The sequence below is a fragment of the Lagenorhynchus albirostris genome, chromosome 1 (genome assembly GCF_949774975.1).
Source record: "Lagenorhynchus albirostris chromosome 1, mLagAlb1.1, whole genome shotgun sequence".
In the NCBI taxonomy this organism is placed as follows: Eukaryota; Metazoa; Chordata; class Mammalia; order Artiodactyla; family Delphinidae; genus Lagenorhynchus; species Lagenorhynchus albirostris.
In genome coordinates, this window is record NC_083095.1 from 123501629 (window position 1) to 123524911 (window position 23283).

Genomic DNA, 23283 nt, shown 5'->3' on the forward strand with positions numbered 1-23283 from the left:
CTCTGCCACTTCCCAGCCATGTAACCTTGGGCAACCTATTCAACTCTCTGGGCCTTCACTTTCTTATCTGTTGTGAGGATTAAAGAAATCAGTACATGTAAGGTGCCTTGCAGGCTCCAGGGTGTCACCTCCATATTTCCTGACCCCAGACCATGTTAAGATTCCTTGCCAAGTAGCTTCCAAAACTCCTTTATGATACCGTATAATGCCAACTTCACTTCTGAGAATGTTTGTCCATCTGCCTACCTTGCTAGACTGTCAGCTCTGTGAGGGCAGGGGCAGTCTGACCTGATTCTGCTCCTACTTCTAGTCCCTGGCACACAGTAGGGTCTCATATTTGCTAAATCAATAACTATAAATCCAATGCCTACAGATATCCTGGAGATATATACTCTCCAGCAAATGGCCACCTCGAACAAGGACGGATAAAATTTTTCCCAACAATGAATACACAGCAGCCTCGTGCTGAGGCTGAAAGCAGTCACAAAGGCAACTTGGAAATTAGGAAAATACCTTTATTATCTTTGAAATGCTCCAATATTCAATGTAAAAACCAGGATAGTGGCTTTTTCACAACCTCACAAATTATAGGAAAGTGAATTTCCACATTCTTTACAGAAATCTCCCCCCTAAATCAGATAGGGCTCCGTGACAGCTGACACGGGGCAGGAAGGAGGGGCAGAGAATACAGCAGGTAGAACCAGGGCTCTCTGAGCAGCCTGAGGCTTTCCCTGAACATTTAAAGCCCAGGCTGAGTCCCAGAGACTTGCGGGCCCTGTGAGGGAGGCTCAGCCCACACACATCTGTGGCACACCGAGGCAGGCCTCTATCTCAAAGGCCAGCTGCCCACAGAAGGCCTGCAGTGTGGCACCTGTGGCTAACAGGCCACAATCAAGGCAGGTTCGTGAGAAGGAGAGCAGGAGGCAGGCCTACAGCTCAAATCCTTCTCTCTAAAATACGGCCAGGAAAGAGGCTGTGGACACTGGCCAAATGGTGCTCTAGGTTTAGAAATTTCCCCTTTTACTCAGCTCACAAAGACTAATTTGTCAAACAGCTACTTTAAAAAAAAAAATCAGAAAACAAACATTTGGTTCCATTTCAGCTGTAATCAGCAGTTGGTAATTTTTAGAAAAAGATGACTTGATTTGCTCTTTGTTTTCTATCGGTTCTCTGACTCCTTCCTTTCTCATCCATGGTTGGGGCAGAGGGGTTACAGCTGTAGCAGAAGGCTCTCTGTTAATGTGAGAAAACTGTGAAAGTGTTTTGCACTCACATACAAAGGCTGATGGAATTCAAAACAATCCCACCGATTTTTATGGGAAACATGACTGTTCCTCTCGGGTATCTCAAGTCAAAACAAGGCAACCGCCTAGTGATTTATAGTCCCCACTACACATTTCCGCCTTCCAGAAGGAGTTAGAGAAGGGCCAACGTCCGCCAGAAGCAATTGTAAACACCCCACTGACAGCCTGGACACTTTGTTTTTAAATGCAGCAGGACTTTCTCCTTTGGCCCTGGCAAAAAAGACAACTCCCTAAGACTATTTAGGAAGGCGCAGACAGGAAATCTCCCCCAAAACCTAAGAGTGAGGGGCCAGTAGCCTCCGTTGACTAGAGTGTGGCTGAGAGCATCATCAAAGGCAATTGATACATTTATGGCATATAAAAATTGTCCTGTGGTCCCCAACTGGCCCCCAGCCTTGACCTAGCTGGATGTGAGGCCCGGGAGGGACAGAACAAGTTATCATAAGGCACGTGGTTGCGGTGGTCCCCACACCAGGCCCAGAAAGATCATCTCTTCACGCGATTCCAAAAGTGTTGGAAAGCTGAGGAGTTGATGACACTCACTATGAGCAGCAGCAGCAGATACAGGGATATCATGACCGTGAACCAATGGCTGGAAACCCAGGAGAGCTGGCTTGAAGCCCTGCTTCAGGGGGAAAAAAGAGTTGATGTTGGAACAAAGAGAAAAACATTTTTTTAAAGTGTATGCAACAACTTCTGGCTCAAAGAAGATGAAATGATCGATTTCATCCTCTGAATGAGCCATGAAAAGAAGCTTTGTGCATGCTCCTTTGCTCAAAGAATCTGGGGCTGGGCTTCCCTGGTGGCGCAGTGGTTAAGAATCCACCTGCCAATGCAGGGGACATGGGTTCGAGCCCTAGTCTGGGAAGATCCCACATGCCGCGGAGCAACTAAGCCCGTGGGCCACAACTACTGAGCCTGCGCTCTAGAACCCGTAAGCCACAACTACTGAAGCCCGCGTGCCTAGAGCCCGAGCTCTGCAACGAGAGAAGCCACCGCAATGAGAAGCCCGCGCACCACAGTGAAGAGTAGCCCCTGCTCGCCGCAACTAGAGAAAGCCGCGCGCAGCAACAAAGACCCGATGCAGCCGAAAATAAATAAATTAATTTTTAAAAATCTGGGGCTATTTGCCCTGGCGCTGACACACCTTTCACCAGAATTTCTCAACCTGGTTACCTATTCCAAAAGTTCTTTCCCTTCATTGGTAGGAATAATAGAATGAGTAAAATTAAGCAACTGAAAACTAAATCATGCTCACAGCTGGGCTAAAGAAACCAGAAAGAACAGAGATATGGGCAGATTTAGATGAAAAGTAGAATTCTATTAGATGAAGAGGGAACTTGAGTCACCATGGGAACCAAGTAGAAGAGTATAAAGGTGGTTGGTGGGCCTCACTGGAGCATGCGGACAAATTACAGTTAACACGTCTGTCGCTGACCAACACCACGAAGATCTTTTCTAGATGTACAAAGACAGCTATGCAATGAGCTCATCCTGATCTTTTCTTTTATAGCTCCTCTTGTACCTTTTATAACCTGTCTTTTCCTAAGCAAGACTTTGGTATCTAGAAGGATGATCTCACTAAGGGTGTCTGACCAGATGACAGCAGGTGGCAGGGTATTCAGCAAAAGTCTTTTCACTCTCAGACATGCACAAGTATTCTTCTGAGCAGGGGAAATCCTCTTTTGCCCGCTGGGAGATGATCTAAACCATCCAAGTGTGCACTAGAGAGACACTCCAGGAGGAAGTGGGAAAGGAATGGAATTTTCAACTTGAAACAGCCGGATGATTTTAAACCAAAGGATAATGTCCCCCACACTTAGGAACCCGGTACGTATTTCCCAGATTTAAGGAGGGAGGATTTTACTAGATACTGCATTCTGAAGCATAGAATCCACTGGTGTGTGCGAGTAGGAGTCGAGAGTATTAACAATCACCCTTTCCCTGTCTTGCCTGTTCACCTGCTGCTCATCCCCATGAGAAACTCTACCACGGACCCCCAACAGTGTGACAAAATCTCAAAGTGACCCGCAACCCTGGAGAGCCCTGCCATACCCTCGAAAACACAATGCTGAGACGGCATGAGGAATCCACCGCTCTCGGGTTCTTAGGAGCCGGAAGGCCTCATCTGCTGTTGGACTCAACACTCTCATTTTAGAGATACAGATGAAGCATCTCAGGTCCAGAGAGGAGCAGGTGGTGGTTCGACAGCCACCCTGGGAAGTGACCAAGCTGGACGGCACATAAACCCAGCCAGATCCTGGCACCACCCTGCCTCTCAGCGCAAGCCAGTGAGTGGGTTTCAGACTGTGATCAGGAGCCCAAGTGGCAAAGGGGCTTCACAGTTGGGCTTCATTCAGTCCCTCAAGCTATTTATGTTAACAAAGCTCTTCTTCACTAGAATATACAGTCCCTTAGGGCCAGGACCAGATTCTATTCGACCTGTATTCCTCACTTCTTACCCCTTACATAAAGCGGAGATAGCTGAGGTGTAAGGCTGGGGGAGAGGAGCTGCTGATAACTAAGAACCCAATACTATGAATGCAGCCTTTAGTTGTTCTCCTGGACCTCACGCAGGGACCATCCTTCTCACCTCTTGGGCTGCTTCTGTGAGTACACCAGCAGGTACTTCACTCGCAGGAGCTGGTTATTGGTGACCACAAAGTACTTTGGAGGGATGTCTCCCCCTTCACTGTGCTTGATCCTCGCTCTCCTGCGATCTATCTCCCTGGAATCTAAATAAGGAGATAAAGCACAACTTTACAGGGGGAAGATACAATAATAACAGAAGCAAACTATGAAAAGAAATGGGTCAAGCACCCTGGTCCTGAGGGTGGAGAAGCCCCGAGAGGCAGAGGAATGGGCTGTGTGTGTACGTGAAGCAGGACTTAAAAATAGGAGAGTCCGACAAGCAGACAACCGGGAGGAGGAAAAGGAATAGGAAACTAAAAGGGATACAAGAGGGGAAAAAAAAAAACTGAGTTGGGAAAGCAGAGGGAAGAAGCAGATTGATGGCCATAACAAAAAAATAATCTGGGACTAGAAATAAGACTTGATCTGAAACAAACTTTTTAACAGCATTTTAAATTAACGGTTCTGGATTCGAGTTTCTTAGAACACTTATCTTCCACCTTTTGTACCAAGACTTGTTTCAAAAAACAAAACAAAACCTTTCCTTTTAGTAACATGAAAAAGCTTTACCAGAAAGAACCAAAACAAAAAAACCCACAAAAGGTCAAAGCTTCGTGACAGCAGACGTTGCAAGGTTTTGTCCTAATGTTTAATGTCACGGTTTGCAGACTTCCTAAGAATTACAAAAGCGAATATTCGTGCTGTCTGGTTTGGGAGAGTGGCGTCAGACCTGGGCCCATTCCTCAGGATTCCAATTGTTTTACATTAGAGGCCAGGAACAGACAGTTTTCTCAATTCTCCTTTTCTCAGTGGAACCAACAAGCCAGCTCTGGAGACTAGAATGACAGTTCTTTGACCTCTGCCTTTGAGGGCAAAACAGCAGGGGGCACGGGGCAAAGATCTAAGGCACAGATCAGGAGAGTAGACTGAGGTGGCCCAGTATTCATCCACTCCCTAGAGAGCCCAGGATTCACTCCCATGGCCTCAGGTGCCCCTCACATCCTCTGGGGGCTCCAGCACACAGCAGAGCAGCCTGGAGGAATAGCGTGTGGACGCAAGTCTTTAGCTTCAGTTTAGCAAATGTTTATTGAATGTCAAGTATGTACCAGACTCCCTGCTGACCCCAGGTGCCCAAGAGTGAATCAGATCCAGTCTCTACCTTCAGTGAGACTGTGCTCTGGCCTCACACACTCATTTTCATCTTCTCCACCCCAAAGCTTTCCTTGAGCACTTGGACCCACCATGATTGCCCCTTCCTCTGAGCTGCCGCTGTGGACCTCATCAGCACCCTCAGCTGGCACTGCCTACCCACTGCCCAGTAGTCAGTGATACCTTTTCCACTGTGCGTTCAGTCCATAAGGAGACTGCTCACTGCCTGAAGGCAGGCCCTGTCCTACACGGTTAACCCAGCCCATCCCTTGGCACGCAATGGGTGCTCCACCCAGCAGCTGGGCCAAAGGCAAAAGCCTGACACCCAGAGGCCTGCAGCACAGGTCTGGGCCAAGTGCTCACTCACCCTTCTTCTTCGTTTGGCACTTGACGTCTGGATGGTCGATGACCTCGCACACGGCCACACAGCTAAGGATGGGGCCCAGGAGGCTGCGCTGCCACCCATGGCCATGGGGGCTGTAAATGAGAGCCAGGCTCAAGTCACTGGTGAGGTAGGTCCCTTCCCCGAACAAGGATGTCTGAAATGGCAGATCAACAGAAAAGAAACAGGGCTGGGTGAATGCAGAGTTGGCACAGCAAGATGACACAGGTCTTTCTTCAACAGGTTGTTAACACAATCTTCAAGCCTCTTTTTTTCCCCCAGCAAAAGGCATAAGATCAAATAATCCTATGACATCGTCACAGGGTTATTACAAAACACATTCCTATCTGACGACAGTTTAACTGATTGTGGGTGTGGCTAACTAACCTGGCAAACTAGTAGTTCCAGTGCTTAAGGCTGAGTGAGAAAACCACAGGGATAAGAGTCAAACGGACCCAAGTTTGAATCCTGCCTATCCCTCTAACAAGCTAGCAAGTTATATAAACTCTCTGGGTCTCAGTTTCTACATCTGCAAAGCGGTGACAACACTGTCTCCTCAAGGATTCAATGAGATGATGCACATAGAGCACCGCACAGGACACCTGGCACAAGACAGGGGTGGGTATGCCGTCACAGGTTCTGATGTCGTAGGGTATCAGGCATTCCTGCTACATGAATGTGTTAAGCATGGCTACACTGACAGGCTTGCAGAAGCAAAGTCATGCCCTTATGTACAGGGAGGGGGTAACACCTGAGTGACTAAGGGAAGTAATCGGAGTCATTACTTGGAACAGAAACGCATCTCTCAGGCCAGAAACTGTAACCAAATGAGGCAGGCCTATATGAGGGGCAGGGTAAGTTTTGCTCTTTGTGTTGGTGTCGACCAAGAAAATGTCCAAAATTCTAGGAGGCAGGTCCCTGGTGGTGATGCTAATTTGGTGTCCTCCACGAGGAAGCATGCCAGGTGAAAGAGAAGGATCTCAGGTGAAATACCTACAAGCTGAGGCTACAGCAGGCATAGCAAACACATCCTTTGCCCATGGTAGACATCAATAATCAACCGTGACGCCGACATAAAAATATCAATCATGGCACTCATTCATACTGACTCAGAATCCTTCTCAGCACAACATTCTAGGTAACTGCTACCAGTGGATGGAATTTGACATGAGCTGTAATCCAGATGCTATTCTTGGGCCACAGTGTCAGTACCTTAAGATGATGAATGGCCTCAAACAGCTCACTGAATGTCCTCTACTTGCTAACTGAGAAACATCCTAGTCAGTGGCACCAGGCTTCCACAACTCTAAGCCGATTAAGGGAAGTGTAGGGGAAATGAAACAAGCCTTTCCTTGGCCTTGTTACAGTGTCCCCATGTCTCAAAAGTTAACACAGACTTTCTCCAAGGACACGGATGTCCTCTGATCTGACCCCACATCCATTTCTGCTTATGCCTGCCATGTATACGTCATTCCCTAGACTCAAGAACCATGAGCAGGAGAGCACAACAGCAGGAAACTTGGGGTATCCCTACGAGAAAAACAATCTCAGAGCTTCAACTGGCAGGTAGGCTCCCCCAAGCAAGCCCCTCACTGAAAACCCAGACAGAGGAGCCAGAAGAGCATCCACTTCACCAAAGGACTATGATGAGTTGCTTCTAAGCAGCAAACTCCCTCAGGCACTGAAGTGAAGGTTTGGTTACAAGACTGGAATCTGCAGGCAACTTCTCCAGGTGGGCTCTGGTGTGAAGCAGAGGCCCCTGGATTCCAGTAGCCTGGCCATAATAATAAGCTGAGAGCCAGTTGTAAACAAGCCTATCATCCTCGCAAAACCCAACTGTGCTAATCAGCGGCAGCCGTGCTGGAAAAGCCTCTCCAGCCTCGGGGCTGCATCAGCCACGACTGAGCCCACAGCTTGCGGAGCCAGTCCCCCAGACAAGGCAGATGCTGGGACGACTGGCGGAAAGGCTGCAGCCCTCCAGACACCCCAGAGTCGCTCTCCATCAGCCTCTAAAAGCAGCCACTGCTTCCTTGGTACTTAAGTAAGAGTACCAAGGAAGAGCCCTTTGCATACATGAACTGTTTCAATCCTATCAGGGCACCAGCACGTGGGTAATGGAATCCTATTTTACAGATGAGGACACCGGGGCTCCGAGAGGTTAAGTAAACTTCCCCAGGATTGCAGAGCTGCAAAGGTGGTCTTTCTGGCTCCTGTCTGTATTCTTCCTCCTTCGCCTCACTGAGGGACAAAATAAGTGCTGACAAAGAAGGGGTGGTTGACACTCCTGACAAAGGAAGGAAAGGTGCTCAAGGAGGGAGCTCCTCTCCTGTTTCCCCAAGGGCTGACTCTGTTGGCGGGTCCCCTAGGCAGGTGTTTCTCAAACTTCAACATGCATACGAATCACCTAGGAGTTTGTTAAATTGTGATTTCTGATCAGGCAGTCTGCGGTGGGCCCGAGATTCCACATGTTCAACAAGCTCCCAGGTGATGTGGACGCTACTGGTCCAGGGATCATGCTGAGGAGTGAGGGCTGGCCACCCACTGGGCTCGCCTGGGGAGCTCTGAAAGCACACTGGTGCCCGGGCCCCACATTGGTCGGGGATGCGGCCAGGCATTGGGATTTTTAATAGCTCCCCAAGTGACTCTAAATGTGCAGCCAAGGCTGGGAATCATCTTTAAACCGATGCTTCTCAAACATTAATCAGTATAGGAGTCACCTGGAGATCTTAAAATGCAGGTTCTGACTCAGAAGGTCAGGTGGGCCCAGGATTCTGCCTTTTCACAGGCTCCCGAGCAATGCTGCTGTTGCTGGTCTGCAGACCACACTTTGAGTGGCAAGGCCTTAGTGAGCCTACCCACCCTCACCCCTACCAGCCCTGACACACAGCCCCCCCCATGTCAGCAGCCTTGGGCCCCACCTTGTTCAGGTGGCAGTGCAGGCCATTGTGGATGATGGAATGGAAGTTTTCTAGGCGGCTCCCATGGAAGGCGTAGATTAGGTCTCGTTCTCCTTTGGTCTCATAAAATTTGGCGTTGGCTGGGTCGGAGTACTCAATTTCAAACAGGAAGTCCGGCACGGGGACAGGCGTGTGAGGGGCACCAGTCAGCTTTTGGATCTTTTCAAACTTGAAAACATGCAAGAAGTTGAAGTTTTATTTGGGAAGTTGGTTAAATGTGCTGCCAAAATGGCCTCCTAAAGCCTTGGGCTTAACGCCTATGGGCTCTGCTCATGAGAAGAACTGGCTTCACAGGAATAAAAACATCAGTTTATAAACAAGCCCAGAGCTTATAGCTCAAGGCTGCTTTCCTCTAACAATATTTTTCCCTGAGAAGCATGAATTGCTCCTTCTAACTAAAGATCACTTCAAATTTTCATTACACTTTCACATCTATTTCCTGCATTCCATCTTGACAATAATCTTAGGAGGTGGAAAGATGTGATGATGAATTACAGAAATGGCCACAACATTTTTTCCTCCCATCCCTGTCCACTCACCCCTCTGCAATGCAAGTTTGCAGGTGGAATTCCACCAAGATTTCATCAGGAGATGGAATCTATTTCTCCACCCCTTAAATCTGGGCTTGGCCATGTCACTTCCCTTGGTAAACATACGGCAAATAGAGACTTGAAAAGAGCTTGCCCTTCCTTGTCTGCTGCTGGGAACCCTTCACAAGCCCTGCTAACCTTCTATAGGATGACAGCCTCGTAGAGGAAGGCCCCAACCACAGCAGCCATCCCCGCTGAAGCCCCCCACACACAAGTGAGGCTACCCTGGATCAGCCCCAGGCGAGCCGGCCCCACCAATAAGAACCACCCAGCCAACCCACAGAATCACAAGAAGCAATCAGTGTTGTTTTAAGCCAGTAGATTTGGGGGATGGTTTGTTATGCAATGAAAGCTAACTGATACAGAAGGGTAAGCTCCTTCCTAAAGGGTAATAATCCTCTTCAGGGCAGAGACCACACCATTTCCAAGATTTCCAAACAGTACATCACAGACCAAAGCCAGTCTGTGTTAAAGTTTTCTCTGGGTTGTGATTACATGACAAAAATAAGGGCAATTTAACAGATATATTTACATTGATGTAAGGTTGCCATGATCCCTTCTTTGGAAGAACTGTCCTTTATTCTGAAGTCAGGGCCATCCTTTTTTTTTGTATTAAAATATCCTTTTATAAAATGATGCATGGTAGACAATATCCTTACTTGGGCACAATAAAAAGTTAATAATCCTGGGTCCCAACACTCCATATTTTAATGGAACTTAGCAGATGGGATTGGGATTTGAACCCAGAGCCTGAGGATTTCCACTACTATAATCAAAAATCAAGGAGCAGCTGCCTTATCTACTTTACAAATAGCACCCAACTCCAGTAGGCGCTTGATGCCCTTATGAGGAATGAGTAAATGAATGAATAAATCTAAATTTAACAGATGACAAAAGTGAAACCCAGAGATCATCTAGGAGTTAGCAGCCCAGCCCGACCTGAATACAGGTCTCCTGACTCCCACTCCAGGGCTGTTTATGTTATCTTACCATCCAACATGGATGGAGGATGTCCCTAGATACCACAAACAAGATGCCAAATTCTAGGCCACTTAAGGAGGATTTCTGTCTTTAGCAGGAACTTATAAAACTGAATGCTCTTGAATTAAAACTGATTAAGTGAGGAATAGTACAAACTCCTGCTGCCGCTTACAGGAAAGAACACCTGATCAGGGATGTGCCTGTCCTACACCCTGATCCTTGTCATCCCAGCCCGTCCCCGCGAGATCGCAACCAAGCAAGGGAAGCCAAATTATGGAATATCTGGCCTCTGCCAGAGACTGTACTGCGGGTGAGACACATTCTATTACAGCTCCCTTTTGAGGTAACTATTAATATTCTCAATTTACAAATGGGGAAAAGAAGACTCAATAATAGATAGGAATGGGATTTGAACCCAGAGCCTGAGGATTTCCACCACTTCGGGTTCTGCCTCTTTGCTTCCTGACAGCTGGAATGTCTGGTCCACCCTTGTCAGAAGTACCTGGGGTGCTTCTGATACCCAACTTTTACTGAGCCCCTAGCATGTGCCCTTAGGCATTGTTCTAAGTGAGAAAATTCATTTAATTCTCACAGCCAGTTCCCTGATGGAAGTATACTATTATTATCCCCAGTTTACAGATGAGGAAACTGAGGTACTGAAATGCACCCAGTAACCTGCTCAAGGTCCCGCTGGTAAGAGGGAGAACACGGCTTCGTACTGCCAGTGTACAAGTTCCTGGGCCCCACTCTAGACACAGAATCAGAATTTCTGGGGACACAAGGTCCAGGAATCTGCATTTTCAATAAGCTTCCCAGGTCATGCTGGTGCACAAAGAGGTCCCAGAGCCCTCCAGGCCCAGGAATCTGTGATCCTATAGACCAAAGTCTCACCTCTGACTTTCCTGCACTGTGGATTGTCAGGACCTTTGAGGATAAAATCCAGCTCACCAGGTCCCAGGCCCACGTGTCTTTGTCTCCTGAGGACTGGAGAAGTTCTTTCAGGTTGGGTAACTTAGTGGCATCTGCAAGCTGAAGTGAGGAAAACCTCCGTTAGCAAGGATCCTGGACAAAATGATAGTAACCCCAGGTGCCCTCTAGTGGTAAGGCAGGCGACCTGCACTTCTTTCAGGTTCCAAGGAATTTCTTCAGAGGGAAATGCAACAGGTCTACGATCCCTTTCCAAATACTGCCCAACTCCAAATGTTCTGAACACTGGAAGGTTATCTGTAACTCAACTAGTACAAAACCTAACCTGAGCTGATGTGAGGTTCGTTTAATCTTAATTATCCCACTTTGTGTTACTAGTGATGAGATGCATTTTGCTGCAGAACTATTAATACCTGATTATGGGACGCACCCCGCTGGAGGTGTTACCAAATACATGGTATATACACATGTCGGTAAAGGGTTACAAAGCCTTCTCCCTTCAGCATGAGTTAATTTTCTGTTAACCTGTTCCCCTGGAGACCAGACAAAGGTAATATAGCAACTACATACAGAACCAGGCAACGCTGATTTTGGTAAAGATGACCCAGAACGGTAACTGCATCTGGACTGGAGGAAACTGAGTGGGGAATCCATGGTTTTGGGTTTCCCTGAGTGTGGTGACTTTTTGTGAGGACACTGGCTATGCTGTTCTTACTAGAGGGACCAGCCTCCATGGAACATGGGGCTTCATTAGACCAGTGCAGCTCCTGCAGCCACCCAACATGAATCTCATCTCCTTACACCTGAACTGTCCCTCTTGGGGGCAAGACTAGCTCCTGGACCTCTATGTGGACTATAGCAAGGACTTCTGCAGAAATGGAATGCCCTCCTGTGAGCTGTGATCCATCCCAGAGCCTTCTGATTTAGGCTGGTACCCGGTGTGGCCTGTGACAGGTGTCTTGAGGGGGACAATATTGCCTTTGTAAAATCAGGCAGAATCAATTCCGAAACAGATCTGGTGCCAGAATTTCTGATAAGGGACTGTGGACCTGGACTAGCAGAGAGCTACAAGGTATCTGTAGCTTTTGCTCAGAAATTAAAACTGACTAGAAGCCAGATCTCTCCAGCATGGCATTTAAAACACCACTGCTGACTGGTGCCATCTGTGAACATACCTCCTCCAAGCTTTGCTCACTCAGTCCCCTGGAGCGCCCCTTCCCCACCTCTACCAACCCAGGTATCCCCTCTCCTCCAAAACCCTAAAGCACTCAGCCCCAATACTCTCTCCCCAGAATGGCCAGGACTCGCGGAGACCAAGGACTGTCTTGTGTTTTTCTAGCTCTCCTGTTTCCTGGATGTAGAGGAAAGAGCAGACAGATCTCAGATTGATTCCCTGCTCCTCAGGCAAAGCACCAGACCTGGCTGAGCCTCGATCCCTCTAACACGGGAACCCCACTATCTCCATGTGGATTGTCAGGAAGATTAAAGAAGGTAACAGAATCTCAGGGTCTGGTCTATACAGTGTATGTCCATTTCTGTTCTTTGTATTTCTCCCTGGACAACACATACCTTTCCTAGGGATGTAGTTGGTACTTCATGAATACCAGTAGCTTTTTCCCCCGTTTCTAGATAGTTCACTGTTGCCAACCTTGGGGGGTTCATTTCTTAACCCTGTAGTTGAAAACCAGAAACCTTTCAGGGCTGCTTAATTCCTGTCTCTATTTCTAAAGATTCAATCAATAGCCTCAGGCTTCTGAAAAAACTATCTCTACATGCCTTGCAGGCCATCCGTGAGGATCCAATTTAAAGACATGGGGCTTCCCTGGTGGCGCAGTGGTTGAGAGTCCGCCTGCCGATGCAGGGGACACGGGTTCGTGCCCCGGTCAGGGAAGATCCCACACGCCGCAGAGCGGCTGGGCCCGTGAGCCGTGGCCGCTGAGCTTACGCGTCCGGAGCCTGTGCTCCGCAACGGGAGAGGCCACAACAGTGAGAGGCCCACGTACTGGAAAAAAACAAGAACAACAACAACAGCAACAAAACAAAGACATGGATGTGAAAAATGGGCAGAAGAACGAAATAGACATTTCTCCAAAGAAGACATACAGCCAACAAACACATGAAAGAATGCTCAACATCACTAATCATTAGAGAAATGCAAAGCAAAACTACAATGAGATATCATCTCACACCAGTCAGAATGGCCATCATCAAAAAATCTACAAACAATAAATGCTGGAGAGGGTGTGAAAAGGGAACCCTCCTGCACTGTTGGTGGGAATATAAATTGATACAGCCACTATGGAGAACAGTATGGAGGTTCCTTAAAAAACTAAAAATAGAACTACCATACGACCCAGCAATCCCACTACTGGGCATATACCCTGAGAAAACCAAAATTCAAAAAGAGTCATGTACCATAACGTTCATTGCAGCTCTATGTGCAATAGCCAGGACATGGAAGCAACCTAAGTGTCCAGCGACAGATGAATGCATAAAGAAGATGTGGCACATATATACAATGGAATATTACTCAGCCATAAAAAGAAACAAAATAGAGTTATATGTAGTGAGGTGGATGGACCTAGAGTCTCATACAGAGTGAAGTAAGTCAGAAAGAGAAGAACAAATACCGTATGCTAACACATATATATAGAATCTAAAAAAAAAAAAAGTTCTGAAGAACCTAGGGGCAGGACAGGAATAAAGACGCAGACGTAGAGAATGGACTTGAGGATAAGGGAAGGAGGAAGGGTAAGCTGGGACGAAGTGAGAGAGTGGCATGGACATATATACACTACCAAGTGTAAAATAGATAGCTAGTGGGAAGCAGCTGCATAGCACAGGGAGATCAGCTCGGTGCTTTGTGACCACCTAGAGGGGTGGGATAGGGAGGGTGGGAGGGAGACGCAAGAGGGAGGAGACATGGGGATATATGCATATGTATGGCTGATTCACTTTGTTATAAAGCAGAAACTAACACACCACTGTAAAGCAATTATACTCCAATAAAGATGTTAAAAATAAATAAATAAAAACATGGATGTGTCATGCTCCACAAGTGTTGATGCTACACAGCGGGGAGGCAGAGAGGTAAATAATTATGACTTAAAACTATTCACTGTCATTAACAAAGACGGATACAAACTACAAAAGGGACCAGGCGGGACTCCTGTTGGGTAGGCGCTTTGAGAAAAGGGAGTGGTCAGGCAAGTCTTCAAAGGGGAGGTGCTGTGTGATCGGGTTGGACAGGCAAAGGCACAGAATCACGGAAGTGCAGCATGTAGTCAGGGATGTGGATGGCAACGAGGCAGGTTAACTGTGCGAGCTCTCCTCCTGGGCGGCCCAGGTCCAAACCTGGGCTCTTACACCCCTTACTAGCTGTGTGACCTGGGTGAGTTAACCTGTGTCTCAGTTTCCTCAAACATATAATTGGGACAAGGTGAGCCACTTCACAGGATGCCAGTGAAGGTTAACCAAGTTAAACTAGTGCAGTGCTTAGAGCAACAAGAAAGTATTAAGTTAGTGGGACTGCCATGATTGTTATCATTAACTGCAAATAGTTCAGTATGCCTGGAGCCTAGAGTATGGGGGAGGGGTCGCCAGGAGGAACAGGAGTGAGGTGACTTGAGATCAGCCAGCGAAGGGCCTTGTATCCCCCTTGGGGACTCTGGCCTTTGTTCTGTAGGCAACATGGAGCCCCTGAGGGTACCTGAAGATGCATTCCGAATGACATACCCCCAGGGACACCTCGGCCTCCCCTGTCCCTCTTCTCTACTCCTGGTCCACACCTGTTACGCCAGAGCCAGCGCAGTCTTCTCTCCCCCTGGGATTACCATTCCCATCACTGCTCTCCAATCCCACCTGTGAGCCACAGCCTTTGCCAACAGTCCAGATCAAGGCACAGGGGGCCTCACAAAAGGACCGTCAGTTAACCCAGGCCCCTTTCAGGGGTTCAGTCTGTGGAAGTGGGAGAGAACTCTCCCAACTCTGAGCTGGGCCCAGGCCTCTTCCAGGGCTCAGGCCCTCAGACACACTGCTGCCTGCCCACTGCTGCCTGTGTGTCCTGCAGGGCTGCCCTCGTCCCCACTCTTAACCCCTCGGCTGACCTCCCTAATGTCCTGTTTCACTTTTCAAGCTACTCTGAAAAATCGATCTGCTACAAAAAGTTAACAGGCTTCTTCCTCTTGTGACCAAACCTGTCTGTATTTGAGCAGGGCTTTCTGAGGACCAGGTAGAGACTGTATTTTATCTGGCAACCAGCATGTAGTCAGGGACGTGGATGGCAACGAGGGAGGTTAACTGTACGAGCTCTCCTCCCAGGCAGCCAGATAACATACAATCTGCTCAGTTAAATTTGAATTTCAGATAAACAACAATATTTTTTAAATATATAACCCATGCAATATCTGGGGCATACCTGTGCTAAAAAAATTATTTGTTGCTTCTCTGAAGTTCAAATTTGTATTTCGGTCTATATTTTTTAATCTGCTAAAACCAGCAACCCTCCCCTTAACAAGGCCCTTCAGAATCTGGGCTGGCCTCTGCCTAAGAGAACCTTCTGCCACAGACTTCCCACCTGCTCCCCCCATGTTGTTCCTCAGCTGCCCTATGTCTCTCCTCCCCTGTGCTTCTGCAGCTGCCCAGCATGACATTCAGTCTTCAAAGCCAGCCTAAAGTCACCTGCCCTGTCCCTGACCCCCCATGACCTCTGTGCTCCCCTTGTGCTCAGTGCAGAATCCCAGGTTCGTCCTTGACTCTCTGGGACCATCTCAAATCTGCTTAAGACAAACGCTTCCTGAGGGCCAACCACATCTTACGTATCCTGGAGTCTCAGAAGCCAGCCTGCAGCCTGACATCAAGTTCAGAATGAGATAGTAATAGCTACGATTTGTTGAGGCCTTATCACGTGCCAGGCACTGGGCTAAATGCTGTGCATGTCTCGTCTCATTTTATCCTCACAACAGCCCAGCTTAAAGATGATCATCAGAGACATGCAAATCAAAACCACAATGAGGTATCACCTCACACGTGTCAGAATGGCCATCTACCTACCTACCCACCTACCACTCCTCGGTATATATCTGAAGAAAAGGAAAACACTAATTTGAGAAGACACATGCGCCCCAACGCTCATAGCAGCTCTATTTACAATAGCCAAGATATGGAAGCAACCTAAGTGTCCATCAGCAGATGAATGGATAAATAAGATAGGTGTTTGTGTGTGTGTGTATACACACACACACACACACACACACACACACACTATGGAATACTACTCAGCCATAAAAAAGAATGAAAATTTGCCATTTGCAACAACATGGATGGACCTGGAGGGTATTATGCTAAGTGAAATAAGTCCAACAGAGAAAGACAAATGATATCACTTATATGTGGAATCTAAAAAATAAAACTAGTGAATATAACAAAACAGCAACAGACTCACAGATATAAAGAACTAGTGGTTATCAGTGGGAAGAAGGAAGAGGGGAGGGGCAGGAGAGAGGTACGGGATTAGGAGGTACAAACTACTATGTACAAACTAGACAAGCTATAAGGATATGTTGTACAGTGCAGGGAATATAGCCAATATTTTATAATAATTATAAATGGAGTATAACCTTTAAAAATTGTGAATCACTGTTATACACCTGAAACCTATATAATACTGTAAATCAACTAAACCTCAATAAAAGAATTTTTTTTAATTTTAAAACATAAATACATACATACAAGTGAGGAAACTGAGGCTTAGAAAGGTTAAGTACCTTGCCTAGGGTCACACAGCTATTCATTGGCAAGGAAGAGACATGAAGCCAGGTGGCCTGACTCCAGAGTCCATTCTCTGTGATGCTCTCCTACCAAATCAATGGAGAAATTTAGTAATAGACTGAATATTTTAGCCCAAAAGAGTCAATCCAAGTAGGACTTTAAGAGGCTACTTGGGAAGCTTTAGGTATGTTTCCTGAATAACACAACCAAGACTGCTACTGGGTATGCTTAACCCCTGTCAAAGGTAGGAAGAAAGATGTATGTCACGTGTAGTATGGGGCAGGGGCAGGAGACAGAAAACCCTCCATCTAGACAAGAGTTATGAACCACAGCTGGTGACAGTGGAAGGCATTTATCAACAACTGGCTTGAGGAGAAAGTGTGCAGGAGGAAGGCAGCCGTTTCTGGGGGCTGGGGGGCAGGCAAAGGGAAAGGTTTTCAAAGCAAATAGGATGGGAGTGGGGCCTGGAGTGAGGGGGAGGAATCTGAGAGAGAGCATTCCCAGTGGGAAAGAACATGGTGAGGAGGCAGAGAAGGAAACAGTGCCTGTCCCAAAAGGTGGTCAGGGCTCAAATGTCCCTAGGGCCAGAGAGATGATGAAAATGAGTAAGGGGGGCCTTCCCTGGTGGCGCAGTGGTTGAGAGTCCGCCTGCCGATGCAGGGGACACAGGTTCGTGCCCCGGTCTGGGAAGATCCCACATGCCGCGGAGCGGCTGGGCCCGTGAGCCATGGCCACTGAGCCTGCGCATCCGGAGCCTGTGCTCCGCAACGAGAGAGGCCACAACAGTAAGTGGCCCGCGTACCGAAAAAATATATATATATAAATGAGTAAGGGGTTATCCAGGAAAGAATAGTAAGGACTGTGTTGAACTGGAGACCCCTGGCCTAGCAAAGGGACCAGCCACCAACCCCCCCAGCTCCAGCTGCTTTCTGCCCAAGGGCGACCTCTACCCAGGCTATGGGGCCTCAGATTTTTTTTCTTTTTAAAAGAAATCAGTAAGCTGCTTTTTTTTTTTTTTTTTTGGCCACACCTGAAAGCTTGCAGGATCTTAGTTCCCTGATGGACCAGGGATGGAACCCATGCCCCCTGCAGAGGAAGGGCACAGTCCTAAACACTGGACCACCAGGGAATTCCCACACACACACTTTTTTTTTAATTTCCGAATTTCTAAAAGACCAGAGGACAAACAAAATCTGTCATCTCACAGGCCACATTTTCGCAGCCTCTGCTCTGAGGAATAAGGGAGGATTCAGTTGGAGAAGTGGCTGAGGGAGCCTGGGCCAGTCCTGAATGTTGGGCAGTGCTGGGCAGTCACAGGGGTTTGAGAAAGGAAGTCTCAGGAAAGAGGTGGTCTGGGTGACTGAGAAGCCAAGGACAAGGAACCAGCAGGGGGTGAGCAGAGGAGAGAGAGGACCAGTGACCTTAGAAGGAGACAATTCAATCTCTTTGCTTTGAGTCAGGAGGCGGCAGGACAGCCCAGTGGACACTTTGCAACCATGCAGATCACAATCTCCTGGGGAGGCAGCCCAAGAATCTGTGTTTACAGAAGTTGCCACAAGTGATTCTTACTACCAGGAAAAGGTGGGGATACTCAGGTTTAGGTGTTAAGCAATGTTGTCCTAGAAGGGCTGGCAGCAGGAAAGAACATCTGAAAAAAATCCTTGTCTAGGAAGATGCCAAAGGCCATAGTTACTAGTTGTGGGTGGAGGTGCTGGAAGGAAATGAACCAAAGGTATAGCCAAGGTCACCAGCCTCGGGGACCTGACAAACAGAGTGACACCTGGAAGTGGGGTGGGCAGGATGGGTGGAGGTGGTGGGCCACTGAGATGAAGGTGGGAAAGATGGACTGCACAGTTACATACAGGTACACCTTGCTTTGCATAAACCTAAGGTATGAAAATCCAGATTTACTAAAACAGATTGGGGGTGAAAGTCTACAAGAGTCCGCTTCATAAAAAGAGTCATCAGGGGGCTTCCCTGGTGGCGCAGCGGTTGAAAATCTGCCTGCTAATGCAGGGGACACGGGTTCGAGCCCTGGTCTGGGAGGATCCCACATGCCGTGGAGCAGCTAGGCCCGTGCACCACAACTACTGAGCCTGCGTGTCTGGAGCCTGTGCTCCGCAACAAGAGAGGCCGCAATAGTCAGAGGCCCGCGCACCGCGATGAAGAGTGGCCCCCGCTTGCCACAACTAGAGAAAGCCCTCGCACAGAAACGAAGACCTAACACAGCAAAAATAAATAAATAAATTACTAAATTCCTACCCCCGACATCTTCTTTAAAAAAAAAAAAAAGAGTCATCAGGGGAACCTTTTAAAGGGGTGGTTCTCTACCCTGACTACACACCGGCATCACCTGGAGCTGGAGGATGTCTGCCACCAGCACATATACTGATTAGCTGATGGTGACAGAGATGATAATAGAACCTACATCGCTGAGTTGTTAGGAAGGTTAAACAAGTTACACATAGTTCTCCTGAGAACAGAAATAAAAAGGTAATCTGAGAGGGACTTCCCTGGTGGCACAGTGGTTAAGAATACTGCCAATGCAGGGGACACGAGTTCCAGCCCTGGTCCAGGAAGATCCCACATGCCGCGGAGCAACTAAGCCCGCGCACCACAACTACTGAGCCTGCGCTCTAGAGCCCGCGAGCCACAACTATTGAGCCCATGTGCCACAACTACTGAAGCCCGCACACCTAGAGCCCGTGCTCCGCAACAAGAGAAGCCACTGCAATGCGAAGCCCGCGCGCCGCAACGAAGAGTAGCCACCGCTCGCCGCAACTAAAAATAAAGCCCGCGCGCAGCAATGAAGACCCAACGCAGCCATAAATAAATAAATAAATAAATAATTTATTTTTTAAAAAAGTTAACCTTGAGTCAGAGAGACACAGTTTAGATGCTAAGTTCTGGGCAGCTTTTCTTTAACTCATGTAACGTGACAAAACGAAACCTAAAGCGTGTTTATCTAAGAATGTGCATGCCCCCAGAGGTCGCGCTGGGTCCTGCCTGGTGGGGGGGCCTCTCCTCAGAAAGAGCTCCTGAAAGCCATGCCTAACAGAAAGCCAAGAATCTGCATGGCCTGGGCTAATTTCCCTAACACCAGTGCCCAATAAGGAATACAGGAACAGGGTGGGATGGTAAGAACCTGTCTGTGTTTCTCCAGTGACCCCCAAGAGAAAGAATGCATTGTCTAAAACTGTCCCCAAAGGGAGACCCACGTGCAGGACAGTCTGTCTCTACCGAGGAGGAGGCTATTTGGGGCTACCCATATTGCCAATGCTCTCCTAAGAAATTAACGGGTATGGGAGGAAGGGTATGCCTCAAACCGAGGGGAGGGATATGGGACAGGGTGAGCTCTATCAGGGGAGCTTACACTTTATCACTTGCTTTTTTTAAAACAAGAATATAATCAAACATTACTTGTGTAATTAAAACGAAATTTTTAAAAGGCATGAATAAATCAAAGCAATTACAAAGATCCCTTTGTATTTATCCCATATTCATCAAAGTAACCCGATACTGTTCCAGCAGAAAGAGAACATACTGAGCATTCTAATCCATTTGGATGTTTCTTGGCAAAAATTAATAAAGCGCATTGTGAGGCATCATCTCTGGTGAGTTTGGTCCCTCTGACCCCCAATCCCTCCTCCTCCCTCTACTCCTCCTGAACAGATCTCTCTGTCACCCTGCCACCACCAGGGTCTTTCAGAAATGCATCCTGGATGTCACCAATGACCTCCCAGCCCAAGGATAAAGTCTACACATCTGGGCAGGACATGCCCAGTCCTGCTTGCTCTGGTTGGCCTCATCTCTTTCTGTTCCCCATGAAAGCCACACTAAAGTACAGACTTATCCTTCCTGGTGAGGTCCTGGCTTTCTGCCCATCCTGCTACTCCTCCTGGAATACCCCTTTCCTCCTCTCTGCTCCTCGAAATCCTCCATGTCCCTGGGGACTCAGCAGGGCATCAAAACCGCCCCTGGTTAGTGCTCCCTGATTCCAGCCTACTGTCAAGGCCTGGAGTCCTGCTCTGGGCTTCCATGTTGTATATATAGGGCTTACCCCATAGTATAGCTGAGCAGGCTGTTAACCTCTCCTTGAGTCTTTAATTCTGTATTCTCAGCACCTGGCCCACAACAGGAGCTCCATAAATATCCACTGACAAAACTGAAGAAAGTTTCATCTCCAACACTCTGATATCACAAACTCACAAAATTAAATATCTGAATTTGCAGAACAAACCATGGGGGAAGTCAATCTGCTTGCCTCTTTCGCCAACCTCCCACTCCCTGTACCCGAAACCCCTGTGCACTGTGGTCAAGACCTGAGGTGCCCTCAACACATCCCCAGCCTAAGCTGCAATGGACCCGGTAGGGGACAGGAGGCTGGGCCTTTGTCCCTTGACCACCTGGAAGCAATAGCAAAGAGGGTCACCCAATACTGACGACCTCATCGGAGATAATTTTAAACATCTGTCGATTCTAAACATGATCAACATTCTGTGAATGTGGTTCATAACATTAAGAGATTTTCTAATGTTGAACTAATTTCGTATTCCTGGGATAAACCCAACCTATTAATAAGGAATTATTCTTCTTATATATTGCTAGTTTCAGGATCCTGTTATAGAGGATTTCTATATTTATACTCTTGAGTGACATTGACCTATAATTTTCTTTTCTTGTATCATTCTTATTAGATTTAGTATCAAGATTACACTACCCTATTTTTCAATACGCTGGAAGAATTGTGTAAAACTGGAATTACTTATTCCCTCAGTGATTGGTAGAACTCACCAATGAAACTGGGTAGGCCTGGAGTTTTCTCTGAGGAAAAATCTTTGACTACTTATTCAATGTCTTTAATGATTATAGGCTTTTGACTTTGTATTTCTTACAGAATCAATTTTGGCAAGTTATATTTTTCTAGGTAATTTCAAACATTTGGATTACAAAGATAACTAATATCTGGAACGCTGAGCCTGAGGTGAACTCTGCAAGAAATTCAGTGCCTCCTGAATCATCAGAGAAATAACAGCTCACATGTGTACTGTACATATGTTATAATTTATAAAAGTACTGGCCATATATTACCTCATCTGAAGATGAGGTCCGGGTGGCTTTGGTGACTTATGGTGTCTCATGATTTGCAAAGGGATAGATAACTTCCTATTTAGCAGAACCAGCTGATTCAGATCAACACCCTAAACCACACTAGGAAATGTTGTGGAGGCCTATGCAACTGTTGAATTCCTCAGTTCACCCCTGGGAGTCACTTGGGAGTGTGAAGGTTGTTGGGAGTGTTCTTAGCTCCTGGAAACAAACCTTCCCCACGGCCGGGCTAGGAATGTTAAGTCCGGGGGCTGGCACCATCACTAACAGGAGTTCCACAGACAACGTGCCCTGCGAAGCAGTGGACAGCACAGGGGAAAAGTACACTCACCAGGGCCTCAAAATCCTTGCAGTCGTGGCGGGCATAGGATGCGGGGAAGGGCCGCAGTACAGAGTCGCGCTTGTAGCTCTGCAGGGCCGAGGCGAAGAAGCTGCAGCGGAGGTCGGCAGCCAGCACGTCACGGCCCGCCGCCTCCCTGACGGTCGCCCAGCTTGTGGGCTGCATCCCGGGTGGCGGCGTGTTGCCGGAGACGCGCCGGGCGGGGGCTAAGGCCGAGCCTGCGTTCAGCGAGGGGCTGGGTCCGGGGACAATGGGCCGGAGTCCCTAGGCCTGGGGTGAGTTATGCAGAGGGATGAGATGACAGGGGTGAGAACGTGCTGACGAGTGTCTTCTGCGGGGGCCGGGCCGCTTGCCGCTCAGGGAGACGGGCCAGGGAGGAGAGGGATCCGGCCGGGACCGCGCGCGGGTCAGCGGGGGGTTGGGCCTGGGGATAACGGAGCCTGACGGACGGGGGATCCCAGGCCTGGGGGAGGGGCTATGACATGGGGTGAGACGACAAAGTACTGACACGTGTCCTCTGAAGAGGCCTGGGGTGGGGGGGTACCGCCAGCGGGGACCGCGGGCCGAGCCCTCTCCCCACGCCCGGCGAGACTAAGGCGCTGCACGGGCCTTCCTGCCCCGCCTCCGACAGGCGCCGCCGAAGCCCCAGCGTTCGCCTGGCTGCCCTCGGCGCTGCCTGCGTTCCGCCAGCCGTGCGCGTCCACTCGCCTCGCGCCGGGTGGACTCCCGCGCCCCATCGCGCGCCCAGGCCTACCTGACCTCCCGACCGCGGCTGCCGCTCCGCCCAGCCCAGCGAGGGCCCGCCCCTTTCCGCGCCCGCCTCCACCCGCTCCCCGGTGCAGGGTGTGTCCGCCCGACCGAGTGAGTGTTCCCCAGTTGCCAGGTGTGCGGACCCGGCTGAGTCGCCCGCGCTGCTGCGGGCCATCTTCACTGAAGCCCCGAGTAGAAAATGACCCAGGCCCCCTTTTGACCCACCCTTGGACTTGCCTTTGTCCCAGCTCCGCGGGCTCAGCCTGCTCGTCTCTCCTGGGGAATTGCTACTACCTACTGCCTCCCTCTTGAATCATTTCCCTCCAAGATGGGCCGCGCAGAAGGAGCCATTTAACACCCAGGGCAACTGAGTCTCAGACTGCTGGCATGATTG

At 48.5% G+C, this 23283-nt stretch overlaps 1 protein-coding gene across 9 annotated transcripts; it reads right to left on the bottom strand.

Moving 5' to 3' along the window:
• Window positions 1-494: 494 nt before the first annotated feature.
• PARP16 (poly(ADP-ribose) polymerase family member 16) lies at window positions 495-22830 on the bottom strand. Of its 9 annotated transcripts, XM_060152356.1 has the most exons (8): window positions 22648-22830; window positions 22131-22409; window positions 10886-11023; window positions 8385-8591; window positions 5452-5623; window positions 3898-4039; window positions 1848-1929; window positions 495-1233 (listed from the first exon to the last, which is right to left on the bottom strand). In XM_060152356.1, exons 2-8 carry the CDS (start codon window positions 22302-22304, stop codon window positions 1126-1128), a joined length of 1023 nt encoding a protein of 340 aa, XP_060008339.1. In that variant the 5' UTR covers window positions 22305-22409; window positions 22648-22830; the 3' UTR covers window positions 495-1125. The 9 variants fall into 9 exon arrangements, with proteins under 9 accessions (XP_060008339.1, XP_060008347.1, XP_060008330.1 ...); XM_060152364.1 differs by lacking the exon at window positions 22648-22830 and having other exon boundaries at window positions 1848-1926; window positions 22131-22562; XM_060152347.1 differs by lacking the exon at window positions 22648-22830 and having other exon boundaries at window positions 22131-22562.
• Window positions 22831-23283: the final 453 nt, after the last annotated feature.

Bases quoted from the DNA above. Each gene is read 5' to 3' on its own strand.
- PARP16 (XM_060152356.1), bottom strand. From the start codon at position 22,304: ATGCAGCCCACAAGCTGGGCGACCGTCAGGGAGGCGGCGGGCCGTGAC. The intron at 11,024-22,130 runs GTGAGTGTACTT...TCCTCACTTCAG, and splicing joins GCAAGGATTTTGAGGCCCTG to CTTGCAGATGCCACTAAGTT. The intron at 1,234-1,847 runs GTGAGTGTCATC...TCACATTAACAG, and splicing joins ATCTGCTGCTGCTGCTCATA to AGAGCCTTCTGCTACAGCTG.